This window comes from Fringilla coelebs (assembly GCF_963513975.1).
Source record: "Fringilla coelebs genome assembly, chromosome: 2".
Taxonomy (NCBI): domain Eukaryota; kingdom Metazoa; phylum Chordata; class Aves; order Passeriformes; family Fringillidae; genus Fringilla; species Fringilla coelebs.
This window is the reverse complement of record NC_140029.1, coordinates 6,082,408-6,097,335: the sequence shown is the minus strand read 5'-3', so window position 1 is coordinate 6,097,335 and position 14,928 is coordinate 6,082,408. Positions and strand designations below refer to the sequence as shown.

At 40.2% G+C, this 14,928-nt stretch overlaps 1 protein-coding gene across 1 annotated transcript in view; it reads right to left on the bottom strand.

Annotated features, from left to right (window-relative positions):
- The window catches only part of TRAPPC10 (trafficking protein particle complex subunit 10), a 39,181-nt gene extending 24,473 nt beyond the window's left edge, over positions 1–14,708 (bottom strand). The window contains exons 1-5 of the mRNA XM_084226886.1: positions 14,531–14,708; positions 5,240–5,321; positions 4,417–4,552; positions 2,500–2,696; positions 972–1,167 (exon numbers count right to left, since the gene is read on the bottom strand). Coding sequence (XP_084083012.1) covers positions 972–1,167; positions 2,500–2,696; positions 4,417–4,552; positions 5,240–5,321; positions 14,531–14,609 — 690 coding nt within the window. The 5' untranslated portion in view covers positions 14,610–14,708. The remainder of the gene's footprint in view (positions 1–971; positions 1,168–2,499; positions 2,697–4,416; positions 4,553–5,239; positions 5,322–14,530) is intronic.
- Between the last annotated feature and the right edge of the window lie 220 nt (positions 14,709–14,928).

The window sequence follows — 14,928 nt, the reverse complement described above, 5'->3', positions numbered from 1 at the left end:
CCAACACAGGGAGGTCCACAAAAGAAGATTAAATCATACAGCTCTGCCAGTAAATTCTGATGTGTATCCAGATCCTGATTCACTACAAGATATTGCTCATAGATCTATTAAAAGTTTGAATTTAAAATAAATAAATGAATAAATGCTGAAGACTCATCTCCCATAATAGTACTGATTATTTCCTCTCAGTTTACACCATGAAGGCATTAACTGCAGTGCATCATAAAAGGGTTTTTTTGTACACAAAGACAAACTGCTAAGTAGAAATGGCCTCAAAATAAGATACATCCTATGCAAAAAATAGCACATGCAGTCAAAGGAGACATGAGGATGAAGTGTAGTAGAGATCAGCATTGTACAGGGACCAGAAAATTCCAAAGGAATCAAGATATTGAATTTTATCAAACAAGAGGTTCTTGCTTTTCTCTAAACAAGCTAAAACAAAATTCTATTTATAAGTACATAAAAAATAGAATTCATGGCACTCTCTATATGGATTACTTCAAAATAGACATTTTTCTAAACATCACCTCCATAAATACTGATAACAATCCGAACAAAGAAAACAGCAGCATTCATATTAAATACCAACTGTGAGTTTGAATGTGTATGCACAGTAAGGGGACCTTTACTCCAAATTCAAGATCAACTACTAAAACACTTTTTAGATGCAATTCATTTGCTTCAATTGGGGTTCATAAAATTTTGACAAGCCTGAAGAGATTCTGCTTTTTTAACAGCAGGAAACTGTATTACTGCATTAACTGTATTAAAAGGTAATTCAAACCTGCTGCAAACAGGATCCAAAAATGCTGCTTTTAAACCAGTCTCCATAATTCCTGCCACAGCCCTCAAAGAATGATCAGAACATTAAAAGGAACAGAAATCCAACCACAACCAAAAAACTCCATTTTTAAAACTAGGACTCAAGAGTTTTCTTCTTGAGTTCTTCAATATCAAGAGACTCTTACCTGGACCATGAAATACTCGCAGAAGCTCCACCCTGGCTCAGTCCTTTTCTCTCTCAGAGTTCTCATGTCATCTTCAAACTTGCCTAAGTTTTTGGTAAAGGACATGAGAAGCAATGTCCTGAGTTTGGTCAGGAAGGCATTCCAAGATTCCTGAGAACGGGAAGAGTCTTTCAAAGGGTCAGAAAGTACCACACATCTGGAAAGAGATTGATAAAATTCTATTTGAGGAGGAAAACACATAATGCACATATAAATGCCCAGCTGAATACTGTGCATTCCTGACAAATTCAGAATGAACAATATTTAGTTTTTCATTCCACATTAATCAGAGGGAAAAAAAAAAAAACAAGATAAGGGTTATGTTTGTTTGTTTGGAGGCAACTATGTTGGGGTTTTGGGTTGGTTTTTTTCTGGTTGGGGCTTTGGGTTGTTTTTTTTTCTGGTTGGGGCTTGGTAGCTTTTAAAAAACTTTGTCATGTGATATAGTTTATGAGAAGATTCAAGTGTTTTACCCAGAATGAGCACTCTAAAGCCTTTTTTTTTTTTGAAGCAAATAATGGATACATTATTCTAACTACTTAAATATAAGCAATGCTGTAGCTAACCTAGAAAAGTCTGCCTAGCAATACAAATCAGCAGAAGAGCAAATATAGCTATTCCTGGTAAAGATTATACAAATCAGGATCTGTTAGATCACATATAGTCAGCCTTTCCTAATTCACTTGAAATAATCATCCATAATAGATTCTTGAAATATCTCAATCTGGTTTTACACATCCTATGTGCTAAAACTTCCTCTCCTTTTCTCAGAAAATAAACAGATCCCATTAATTTACAAATAAATTGACTTTTTTAGAACATCTTCCTTCCTCAGTTTTTCTATCAAAATTTATTAACATCCAAAAAACTAATGATATCTCTAAAGACAGGAAAATCTCTTATCCAAGTAAGACACTATTTCTGGTTAGAAAATCCTATTTTATTTGCTTTAATGAAAGCAAGAACAGTTTCATACATTCATTACTATTTTCTTAGAATAAAAACAACTGAACAAACTGGCCTTATGTCAATTATCTCAGAGTGGAAAGTTGATTAAGTGAACAGCAGAAAGTACAATGGCAAAAAAAAGCCCTATGGACTTCATATTCCCTACTCACCTCACTCCCACTACCTGCAACTCTGCTAAGACTTTTGCAAGCACCTAAGCAAACAAAAAACCCTGAAGGTCTAAAAGCTGATTAACATCACACTGTTCCCCTTAAACCTCTCTAAGCCAGGAGGAGATACTTGAAATCTATTTGACACACATTTTAAAGCTGCCACAAACCCAGGAAAACTGAAAATAAAATTTCTCCCTTTATTCTTTGTGCCAGACTCCTTCAAAGCACAAATCTTACAGAGCCACCAGTGTGAATGCTGGATATCAAGGGAAGTCTTTAAATGAGCAAGGAATGTCTTGTATATGGAGCTTTATAAATCAACACATTGGTCCAAAGATGAAAATGTTTGCAAGCCTGAGAATGCTCACCTGTCACTTTGCTTGTTACAGAAGTCATTCCTTATTTTATCTACTATAGAGGTTCGGGGAAGGATATTGGTTTTGTTCTTTTTCTTGGCATCACTCTCAACCACCACAATCAGCCAGTCCACTGAGCTGTGAGCTTTGAGAACGTTCTGCCACTTGGTGATGTCATCCTTGACTGTGGTTTTGTACACTTCCGTGTCCTGGGATGAGAAGTGGTGAATCATCAAATCAAACAGACATTCTGAACAATTTCAAAAGGCAAGTTTTGTTCCAAAGGAAGACAAACAGAAAGACATATCACATGGAATTAGTGATAGTAAGTTCACTCACTGAAAAAAATCAAATTAGGTAAAGCATAGTAAAATTTTAGTCATTTAATTTAATTAATTTCCAGTATTTTAGTTAATAGCAAATATAGTAGTTGGTACATTATCATTCTTTAGATGACTGAAGTTAAGATTTTTAAGCATCATTTAAGCTCTTTATTTTACACCTTCTGGAGCTTTACAATAAAAACATGTTTGAAATTACAAAGCTGAACTGCTTTATTCTCACATAGTAACAGAAGTGTGATATTTCCACCTTCTGCACTGCTCAAATCTCAACCTGTTTAAAAGCTTTTTCATAAAAATGATTTTTTAAAAAAGCAGAAGCATTGTTTCGAATTATTCTGCTTCTGGGTTGGTGTCACACAGATAAATACAGATAATTCTTAAGGCTGTTCTGGATTCTTCTTGACTGGTCACAGATCAGATGTCACCTGTGTCCTTCAAGTGGCTAATTAATTCATAACAGAGGCAAACCAAAAGGCAGTGAGCTGGAGATAATCAGGATTAAGACATTCCAAATCTTGCCCAGTTAAATTGCTGACATCCACCAGTACCTGACACACACAGAAGATGGAAATAAAGAAAAAAAAGCTTATCTTTAGATTTCAGCACAGCAACAGATCATAATTGAACTACTCTGTCGGGGTCTCTAGCTTGTCAGAGTGACCCCGAGAAAAGTTGGAAAGTCTCTTTTCCCAGCCTGGCGCTTGAAGAAGGAGTCAGAGCTCTTAATTTCTCGGTCTCAAGGTTGTTTATTGTATCTTATCTATAAAATTCTTTCTCCTGTCCTGCCGAGGTCTGCTCAGCAGGACAGTCCCAGGCACTCTGCCTGCCCCCAGGGTGGTGTTATCTTTATATACTAAAAACTACATGTAACATGTTTACCATTACTTTCCAATACCTATCATCTATGATAGACAGTGAGCTTCTACTCTAAACCAGTCTAAAAGTGCCAACATCAGCACTGAAGATGGAGGTAGAGAAGAAGAAGAAAGGCAGGACATGCCCAAGTCCCTCCATCTTGTCCCCAAAACCTTTATACTAAAAATCCCAAAACCTACATTTACACCCTCTGATAACTTTATTATTACACTATTTAAACTGCTGTGGCTTTTAGATCTTCATGTAAAGCTGGCAATTTGCTCCACGGTCCATAATCAAATCCACTGGTGTTCTGGGCTGTGTGCCAGGGTCTCTGAGCCCCCTGGCAGGGGTCCCAGCAACTCTGGACTCCCAAAGGGATGTCCTGAGTTCCGACACTGCTCTGGGCACATTTCTGTTTTACAAAGAAAGTGCACTGTGCCACTGCAGTATCACTGTAAGATCCCAGGGGGTTTTGTGATAAAGTACTGAAAACAGGTTATTCAAATGCCTGTCCTCTTAGTGTCAAGTAACATTACAAACAGATACTGCTTGTGGCAAGAAGTGCTCAAGCTAAGTTTTGTTTCCAGCAATATATCAGGTATGCATGCTTATGCAACCCAGACTTAATTGTTTTGACTTTCTGCTTGTGCTGTCTGTTATTTTCATTTGTTTTTCATGCTTATGTGAACAATTTCATTTTTAAATTTGAGTTTTTCCGAGTACTTACACAACATTCTGTCCAATAAATATGAAGGAAGGGAAAAGTCAAAAGGGCTTTATTCCCCTCTTTGGGTAGTAGCTCCTCTTTAAACTGAACAAAGTTGGATTCCAGGTGAATCATCTTCGGAGCACGGCCATAAGACCTACAGAGTTTAAAAACTGAAATTAGTGGACAGAATAGGGAAATGAACATGTGTTGTGGGGAAGAGAAATAAACTGAAATACTCTGGCACTGGAAACTCACAAACTACAGTCACTGTAGTTGGTATAAAGTCAACTAAAATTTGGTATTGCTTGAAATGAGATAAAAGCTCCTTTTTGAAGAACAGTAGCTAGAAGCTCTTCAGCTTTCTTTCAGTAAAAGATTTGCTGTATCTCTAGGACAAGTAGAAAATACTAAATAAGAGAATTCCCAAAAAAATTTTTCCAATCACAAAACATTCAAATATATTAAATGTATTTCTGAAGAGAAATACATCTAATTCCATGTGAGTTCTACCTATATTCTCATTGACAAGAAAGCATACCACTTTCAGAACACAGCAGCTTAAATACATCAAAGCACACCAAGACAAACCCACAAACCACAAAATCAGGAAGAGAAACACAGCATTACTAACATTTTTCTTTAGCCAAAGTTGGAGGGTTGAAAAGATCATCCTGAAATGCACAACATTCACTTTGATTATCTAATTTCTCCAATTTCTTCAAGTCAGTTGTTCTGTTCAACTCAATTTATGGTAAGAGCTCCTCAGAACACAACAAATACACATTCACCCAGGTCAAAACCAGACATTGAAACAGAATCACAGAATAAAATGTAAGTTTACCTCCTCCATTCCATGGGTTCTCTAGGAAGCTGCTGAGAAAGTGTAGGATACAAGGAAGTAAATAAATTCTGATCTCCAGCACCTGAAAATGAAAGGCATTAATATATTAGCATGTGTAAATTATAGAATGTATATTAATATGCTATTCCACTAATGGTCTACTGTTATTCAGAACATTTAATTTTGTCTGCCACACGGAAACTGGAGTCCAGCACTGAAGTTTAGAAAAATTTAAAACACTTGGAGCTTTTTAAATCACTCTCAAGACCTATACAACACTTTTAAGCAGACACTGTTACAAACCTCTTATTGTGATTTTCCACAGAGCTACATAATTCATATACCAAAGAGAGTATCATAAAGCTGGTCCAACTCCAAAAACAAAACAAACAGCTCCTTAGCTGGAGACATTGGTTAAAAAAAAAAAAAAAAGTACATTTAAAAATTTTCCAGAATTTAGACTTCCCAAACCAGAAGACTGGGTAGGGAGTGGTTCCCATCATTCTGTAGCTGGGCCTACGCTGAGAAAATTTGGTTTAGCACATGTTCTGTGTTTTACTGGATATGATTCCTCTCTCCTTATTTTCTGGGACTGCTGTTACTACAAAACACCTCCCTAACTACCACGCTGTTCTGCAGAAACATGAGGTCTGTTAACACAGTGCAGGTCCCAAACAACTACATTAAACACAACACCACTGCAGCAGCTACTTAGATACAAGTCAGAACAAAATGCAATGTTTACCACATGAAAAAAATGTACTACCAGTAACCTTTCAACAATAATTCTTCAATTCTTTTAGGTTCAGGGAGGATATGACAAGACATTAATTAAGATTTTAACAGCCTTATAGGCAATTCTGCTACTTCCTGGTGGTTTTTCTTTTCACAATCATTCTGCACACCAGAACAGGAAGATCTTCTCACCTTCCTGTGGAACTGGAAACTGCAGAAGTACCTGACAACCTCTCTTCTCCCTCCGACCCCCCAATCTCATATCCAGGCACAAAGCCAGGCATTGCCTCCACCTTCCTTTAACATTCTTTAGCTCATCCTAGAAATACTTTTCCAGTCCACTCTCCCCAATTTTCTTATATATATTATTATTCTCCCCTATAGCATTTTGATTACCAGCACTAGCAGAATTCTATCACCACACAATAAAGTATATTAAAAAATTAAAGTTTAAGAGTCTGATTAAGAACAAACAAAAACAGCTCTTCTGATTTCTGACCACATTAGCTATTATTCAACAATGTAATTTCATAAAATAGATTAAAAAACCAAAAACAATTAGTACTTTAGTGCTGTTTCTCCAGAAAAGTACCTTATGCTTGATCCTTCACCTTGATGCCATCTGAATTAAGTGTACCATACCACATGCTATTTAAGACCACAAACAAATGCCCTGAATGAATACTGAAACAAGTGTTAGTCATAGTGTTAATGCTGTTTTATACCAAGCTACACCTCTGTGAGCCAAACTGAGAACAGTCTATTGATTTGCAACTCATTACTGCCCACAGAGAGTGAAACATGGCTTAGTGACTTAGCAGCAGCACGATGACCACATCAAAATGAGAGTCTGTGAGCTCCAAATCTGCTGGAAAGAACAAGCCACATATTTTATCTCTGGAGTATAGCAAAGTAATTTTTCTACACTGCACCTAAAAATTCAATGTGTGCCATGAAAATAACCCAGAATTCAACATCTTAAGTAAAAAGGACTACTACTGAATACAGAGGAACTCAAGGATAATGTGTAAGCACCCTGCTATTCAGACAGACACATCACATTATCAGCTTAAAACAGCTATATTCATTTTAAAACCAGTCAGCTTTTCCTCCTGCATTGGTTTTGAGGGCATATCAAATACACAGAAGAATGTGTTTTATGATCAAGGCAACACAGCCCTCTAGGATTAGAAGAAAAGTGAGAACAGACCTTCAATGTGAAATACACTGGCTATCTTTGAACACAGACCAAAGCTGCTACCACATATTTCCAACACCCAAAGGGCTGCAACATTTCATGTTCTGCTCAACTGGACCCTGTATCTACTGTAGCAGCATGTTTGAGCTGATCAAGCCAGGAACAGTAAAATGAAGTTATCAGCAGGCAACACCAGCACAGCACTGACACAGGACCAGCACTGATACCAGTAAGTATAGCAAGGAATTGTTAGGGCTGTCAGATGCACAATAAATTGTCAACTGGGTGCTACTGGGCTGCAGGGAGGGAGGGGAACACCTCACAGCACAGAGACAAGAGCACAACCTGCAGAAATAAGAGAACAGAAAGTCCCAAAAGATCACTGTTTCTGGAGTGGTGTTGAACAAGATTCCTACAGCTCAAGAGACCTCAAGTGTGGCAGAAGTCTCATTCTCTTCTCTTTCTAAATATATATGCCTCTGATGCCTCAGTAGCTGGTATATTTATGATCTACTTTCCAAAATATTAAAAAAAAAAAAAACAGGAAAAACAGTATGATGGAAAATAAAGAAAAAATAAAGGAGAAAATACAAACAATATCACTACAGGAATTTTTGCTTGCATCTTACTGAATTCTATGAATTTAGAATGAAACATTCCAAAGCCCCAAGTAACTCTAAAATTCAAACTTAGAGCAAATCCCAAAGAGCCTGCACAAAAGTCTGAGAATTGCTTCAAAGATTTTGTTGTAGGACTTTTTGTCATTTTTTGTGAGTTGGTGAGGAGGTTGTTTTGGAAAAGGAGAAAAAGAAAAAAAATGATGACTCAACCGTATCAAATTCATTTCAGTGGATTGGTCTCAACACTAAGATCCAAGCCAAACCATTCTACGGCTGTCAGTAATGGGGCCAGAGTGTAAACGATTATCAGACACAACTGAAAGGGACAAGGAAGGATGTGCATATGTGGGAAGGAAAAGTAATTCTGGAATCCTATCATAATTAAAATCAAGAAGCCTTCTAGAGAAGGGTTTTCATCTTTCAGAACCTACAAGCAAATAAGATTGAAATACGCCACAGAGATGATAACTAGGCAGTAACATCAGAATCTGATAACCTCCTGGAACACCTACCTCAGCTTTCAAACCATGTATGTCTGAATTAATCTACTCCCCACCTGGATGTCAACAGCACACAAATAGAGAAAGAATACAGAGTCTCTTTCAGTGATACCACACCAAGTACACCAAGTGCTTCTGCAAATGAAGTGGTAACACACAACAACTGAAAGCAGTAATATTCAAGTGATGCACGGCAAAAAGAAACACCCCAGGAGAAAGAGAAGAACAAAGCACCTGTTTCCTTTTTTTCTACATGACAAAGTTCAAAGGGTAGGGCCTTTGGCGTTTATCTAAACACTTTCCATGCTGTGGGCGGAGAATGGAGCGAGAACAGCCCTGAGGAGAAGGAACTGGGGGTGTTGGTTGAGGAGGAGCTCAACATGGCCAGGCCATGTGCACAGACAGCCCAGAAAGCCAAAAGTGTCCTGGGCTGCATCCAAAGCACCGTGGGCAGCAGGGGAGGGGGGAATTCTGCCCCTGTGCCCCGCTCAGGTGAGACCTCACCTGCAGAGCTGCCTCCAGCCCCGGCATCCCCAATGTGACAACAAGATAAACCAGCTGGAGTGGGACCAGAAGAGGGACACAAAGATGCTTAGAGTGCTGCAGCACCTCTGCTATGGGGAGAGGCTGAGAGAGGGGCTTGTTCAGCCTGGAGAAGAGACCTTAGAGCCCCTTCCAGTGCCTAAAGGGCCTCCAAGAGGGCTGGTGAGGGACTCTGTACAAGGGCCTGGAGTGACAGAACAAGGGGCAGTGGCTTTAAGCTGAAAGAGGGTGATTTAGACATCAGGACGAAATTCTTCCATGTGAGGGTGGGCAGGCCCTGGCACAGGATGCCCAGAGAAGCTGTGGCTGCCTCATCCCTGGGAAGTGTTAAAGGTCAGGCTGGATGGGGCTTGGAGCAACCTGGGAGAGTGGAAGGTGTCCCTGCTCATGGCAGGGGTTTGGAACAGGACAATCTTTAAAGTCTTTTCCAATCCAAACAATTCTGTGATTCCTTCCTCCTTGTCTTTCTTCCTGACATTTCGGTAGATCAAATCAGTGCAGCCTTCCTCCCTTTCCTCTTTCCCTATCTAGGACACTTGTTCTACTCTAAATTTATACAGAACAGTGAAACCCAGAATGACCACCTAACCAGGATTTCCAAGGGGAACATGCACTCTTTGTAGCAGCTGTCTCATACCAAAGAACCATAAAATAATGACATTTTTTAGGTTCATGCCTGCCTAAAGCCACCAAAATATTTTTTCCTAACAATTTCCAAACTTCTTAGATGCTTAGAGACTTCGTCACGATAGTATCTAAATATACCAAAGTTGGGTTTTTTTTCCTCTAGAGGAAATTACCCTAACCCACTAACTACACAGGCAGTTTAAAACAAAAACTCCTGAGGTCAGATGACTAAAGAAGATAAATATTTTCCTTTGATACCAATGACAAGCCCAGTCAACTGAGATAAAAGGCTTTGAATACCTTTAAAAGAATGCAGAGCCAAGACTACACTTCGGTGTAGTTCTGTTTGGGTTTTATCTCCAAATATCACTCACAGCTAACCTTTCTGACCCCACTTACTTTTCCACTAGTAAAAAGTTCTACTATGAATCCTTTTTCTTAAATCACTAGCCTGTAAGAAGTGGATCTACCTGAAGTTTTGGTGAGGTTTTTATATTTACATCTTTTAAAGATCCTCCTCTCTCCTAACTCAAATTCATATTCAAAAGAGGTGTAAAAACCAAAACACAACACAGCTAAATTGCTATATAAAAACCATAGCTGATTCACTAGAAGAAAATCCTTTTAGCAAAACTTCACTGCTGCACTTTTGAATCTGTAAAGCAGGTTAAAACTAACAAGTATATGCCATTTCTTCTCATGACAAATGAAATCAAATATTGAAGCACAGAATAATGTATCAACTACACAACAGTGATGACTTACAATGCAGGCAGGAGTTCTGGCTGAGAACAGGGGAAATGAATTTATAGGATATAGCTGTTAAATGGTCTCACTAGCAGCAAATCACTCTAATCACTTGGGCTACATCCTGCTTCTTGCTGCCACATTTTTTTTATTACATCTATCTACAAGGAACAGAAGAACTTTTGAATCAAGCTCCTCTAGTCCCAGAACAATATTCTTAACTGCAAGTATTTATTTTCACCACAAAAAGATGCAAAATTCTTCCCTTTCCCTCCCCACCCCTTACTTTTATTAATCTTTCTGATCCTGCTGTAGATAACTGCAAACATTTTCTCTTCTTGGGCCTACAAAGCATTTGCTGATGGTTTTTCTGTTGCTGTATCACAGCACATTCTGAACATGGACCAGATAAAAATGATGCACACCATCCTCTCCAAAGATTATACATAGTCTGTTGTGTTAAAACAGATTATTGACAGTGAGAGCAAACATGCAAACACACAATATAAACAGACAGAAGACAATAGAAACAGATACTATGAGCTGATAATGGAATATTCCACAACTGCATGAAGATAATTACAAAAGGATAGCTTGTTAGAAAACCTCTGAAAAACCTAATAATTACTTTATTTTTCAGAATTGCCTTTAGTGTCCAGCCTCTTCTTCATATGGATAGAGCTAATAATTTAAGTGCAAATCAGATACATAAGGATGAGTTCTTTGGCTGATATATATATGCAACAACATTATATTGAAGCTCCAAAGACTTTCTCAAAGTTATAACAGGATTCCTGAGAAGGAAACAACATTGTTTGGGTTTCTTAGGAAAGCAAGCTGCACTGGCTTAGAGATTTTGTAAAGTCAACATTTTACAGAAACTACTCAAGTTCAAGATGTTTGATGCAAACACTCAACTTGCCTCTGCAAAAAAAAAAAAAAAATTAATGAAGCTAAAAATAATCCTTCTACAGCAGTGAGAAAGCTGTAAGGTGACTCAAAACATTTTGTAAGCTTACCAGGTCTGGTAGCAATGCAGATAAACTGCTACAAATGAGTTGAGAGTTTACAAAGTAACCTGCCAGAGAGAGCAGAACCACAGCTGGACAGCGCAACTCCCCAGGGGCTTTGCAATCTAGTAAGACTGACAGTGTAAAAAATATGGCTCAAATTAATTTGGAATTGAGTCATCATGGCACTCAGTCCTACCTGACAAGAGTGATTTAACACTCAGGGGTGCTGCCATACTGAGAAAAGGGAACACACATAAAGGAACAGCAGCTTTCTGTGAATATATTACTTTTCCCACACTTGGAAAATACGGTCGTCTGTATGCCTAGAGAAAGGGTCTCCAAAAGTTTGTCATGCCTTGCCATATTCTATGAATCTAAAAACTCTGTTAAAACTACAGGTGTTTCCAGTGATGCAAACACAATAAAAACAAGGCTAATTCACTTACACACAGCTTCTGAGGGCAAAGTAATCAAGTTACAGCACTAACATGAAAGAAGTGCTCACAAAAACTGCATTTGCAACTGGCATCAGATGTCCAAGACACGTGGAACCTGCCATCTTTTCCCATAGGCCAAAGCCCGTACACAGGGTGCTGAATTCAGGGTTGTGCCAATATAGCAAATAACTACTGTTACAGTACAAACTCATAGATTTGAAAGCATAACTCTCTTTACTTTCAGAGCACTGTCAAATCTATTTCAAGTAGGTAAAAACATTAGTTTACAAAACAACTCAGGTATGCACAGTGTTGAAAAGAAGTTTCACTAGGAACAAAACTCCCTCTTCAGTTCTCTCTTATTAGGAAGAAACCCTAAGAGTTAACAGGAGTTATTTCATGATGCAAAAGTTGACCTGGCAGAGATTAATCTGAATCTTGTAGCGAAAGGAAATACTCCTGTTCTGCAAAGCACCCTCATTTAACCTCCACTCTTACTTCACATATCAGAACCCAGCCATCCTCTCGCAGTCTGTTTTGACCCCACGTGCCCCTCCTGGGTGGGACACCTATCCCAGACAACTCCAACTGCCTGAAACTGGAACCACAGACAAAAGAGAAACTGTGTTTGTCGAGCAGTTTCTAATACCATGGTTTTTAATGTGTTTTGCAACAAACCAACACCTAGTCAATCCTCTCCCTGGAAGGCCAAGCCTCACCTCTCTGTAAATCTCTGGCAATACAAGGCTCAGAGGAGCTTCCCTTCAAGTAAGTCATTATTGGTGAATGCACTTCCTTGAAATACTACAGTCTCTAAATACTCCACTTCTCTGAACAGAGAAGAAGAGAAACTAAAGCAGTTACAGTAAAATACATTCCCCATTGAAATCAAATGTTTTGGTTTAAAATGCAGCAAGTCACTGTACTACATCCACCAGAGAGGTAAACTCTGAGCACTTTTGCTGAATTGATTTTAACTCCTGAATTAGGCTGTCTCAGACTAAGCCACTCCAGGCCATGCCCATAAAGATATTATTGTTGAGCTTGTCCAGGGCAATAGAAATTATTCCTCAGTCCAGGAGTGAGGCATACAAGTGACACATAATGCTCACCTCCTATATGATTTTTAAGTCCGCTGCTACCATACTGGATGGGGATAAGAACAAAATATTTTACAACCATAATGTATGCTCACTCACCACACAAAATTAATACTGTCCTCAATATCAGACAACTGGGCTTGATTGAAATCTGGTTAAATTTCGTGTTTGGAAGTTTGAAAATTCCCTTGTACAAAGAGACCAGAGTTCTTCTCAGCACCCACTAAGAAAAAGCCCAAGATTTTACTCTGAGGTAAAACTCTGTGTACTTCAACAGACTAAAATGTTACTTAAATCATACAGGAACAGCAAAGACTGACCTGCACCACCAAGACCCCCTGCCACACACATGGAGACTCTCCAATGCTGAATACACATAAAGCCAGAAAAATCTAAAAAGCAAGCTCCCACAGCCTGAACAGTAGCATTAGCACCAACAAACTATATCCTCCAGATGTTTCTGATATGCATATTGTTTCTGACTTTAAATCTGAAGTGAAATGGATTTCAAAATTCTTGAAATAGATGAGTAGAGAAGATTCAGTACAGATCCTGTTCACTTCAGCTTATGAACTGCATTCAAAAAAAGGAAAAAAGTTTAAGACAGAAAAAAAAGCACATTTATAAAATAGTCTGGACAAAATATATACACACAGAGTTACATAATTATACAGCTACAAGGTTACAGTTGGATACTTTTTCTAAGTAAGTTCTAAGACCTTAATCACCAATAAACGCTTACTCCATAATAAGATAAGACAGAACTGTGAAACAAGATTCTATTTCACAGGCACATAAAGCATTCCCAGTGTTCTAGTGATAAAATGCAAATATGTATTTTGCTACATCATCAGTAGAGATACTTCTGACTAAGACCAGACACTGGCTACCTTTTGTTAAAAAAGAAAAAGCAGAACTCTATGCTGATCTCATTCCCTTTACCTTTTTATTAACATTATGGATGTAGTTAGAATAAAAAAAGACTATTCCAGTTGGAAGGAACCTACCAGGATCATCTGGTCCAACTACATGACCACTTCAGGGCTGACCAAAAGTTACAGCACAAATATCTCTTAGACACTGACAGACTTGGGACAGACTTAGACACCTCTCTAAGGAGCCTCTTCCAGTGCTTGACCCTTCTCCCATTAAGGAAATGCCTCCGAAGGCCCAGCCTAGTCCACCTGCTTGTTTTAAGTGAACTTTGAGTGCACTCCTCCATACCTGTGAGAGCAGGAAGGATCACGTTTTTACACCAGGACCGCCTGCCTGCCTCTGACACCTGAAAGAACTAATTCACAGCTGGAAGCAGGAGATCCCGTTTTGGTGGACGAAACCCTCTCAGGGATGGAACCAGAGCAGTTTTAGATTAAAGTGTAAGGTCAGTGGGCAGGCATCAGTGGGATCGCCGCAGAGGATGCCTCCTCGCAACTTCTCTTGGCACCAGCAAAGCCACACAAAGCTCGCTGGCAGGAAGTTTGGGGTTCACCATTTATTCTCACATTTTACCCTCTTCCCCTAAACACCTATGAGCACGGCATTCCGCTTGTTATTTACTACAGAAACAACCCCAAGTTTGCCCACTGCCATCAGAAAGGGGGGGAGCAGTGAAGAGGCAAACCCCGCCATCAGATCCCTTTCGCAGGCGCCCTGTCCCCACCCGGAGCTGCGGGAGCCCCCAAAACCAGCCGGGCTCCTGCCTCCCCCCCGGCCCGCCGGGGGCACCGGCCGGACCCCCAGCCCCGGCAGCAGCGGCGGCGGGGACACTCACAGGTCACGATGGGCTTGTTCTCCATGGTGTAGATCACGGGGGGCTTCTCCCTGCCCTCCTCCTCCTCGGCGGGGTCCATGAGCGGGCGGGGTCGTCAGCCCCGGCTCCCCCGCCCGCCCGGCGCCATGGAAACACGGCCGGGGGCTGGGACGGCACGGACAGGCCGGGCCGGAGCGGGGGTGGCACCGCCGCCGCCGTCCCCCCCCCCCCCGCCTCCCCCCACCCCCTTCCCCGCGTCCCCGCAGCGCCGCTCCGGAGGGGAAGGCGGGCGGGAGAGGCTCATCCGCTTCCTGGATCACCGGGCAGGCATTACCGCTTCCGGGGAGCGCCGCCGCCGGGGAACCCGGAAAAGGGGGAATGCGGCGGGGAATGAAGGGGAAGCGCGGCCCGGAGACGGG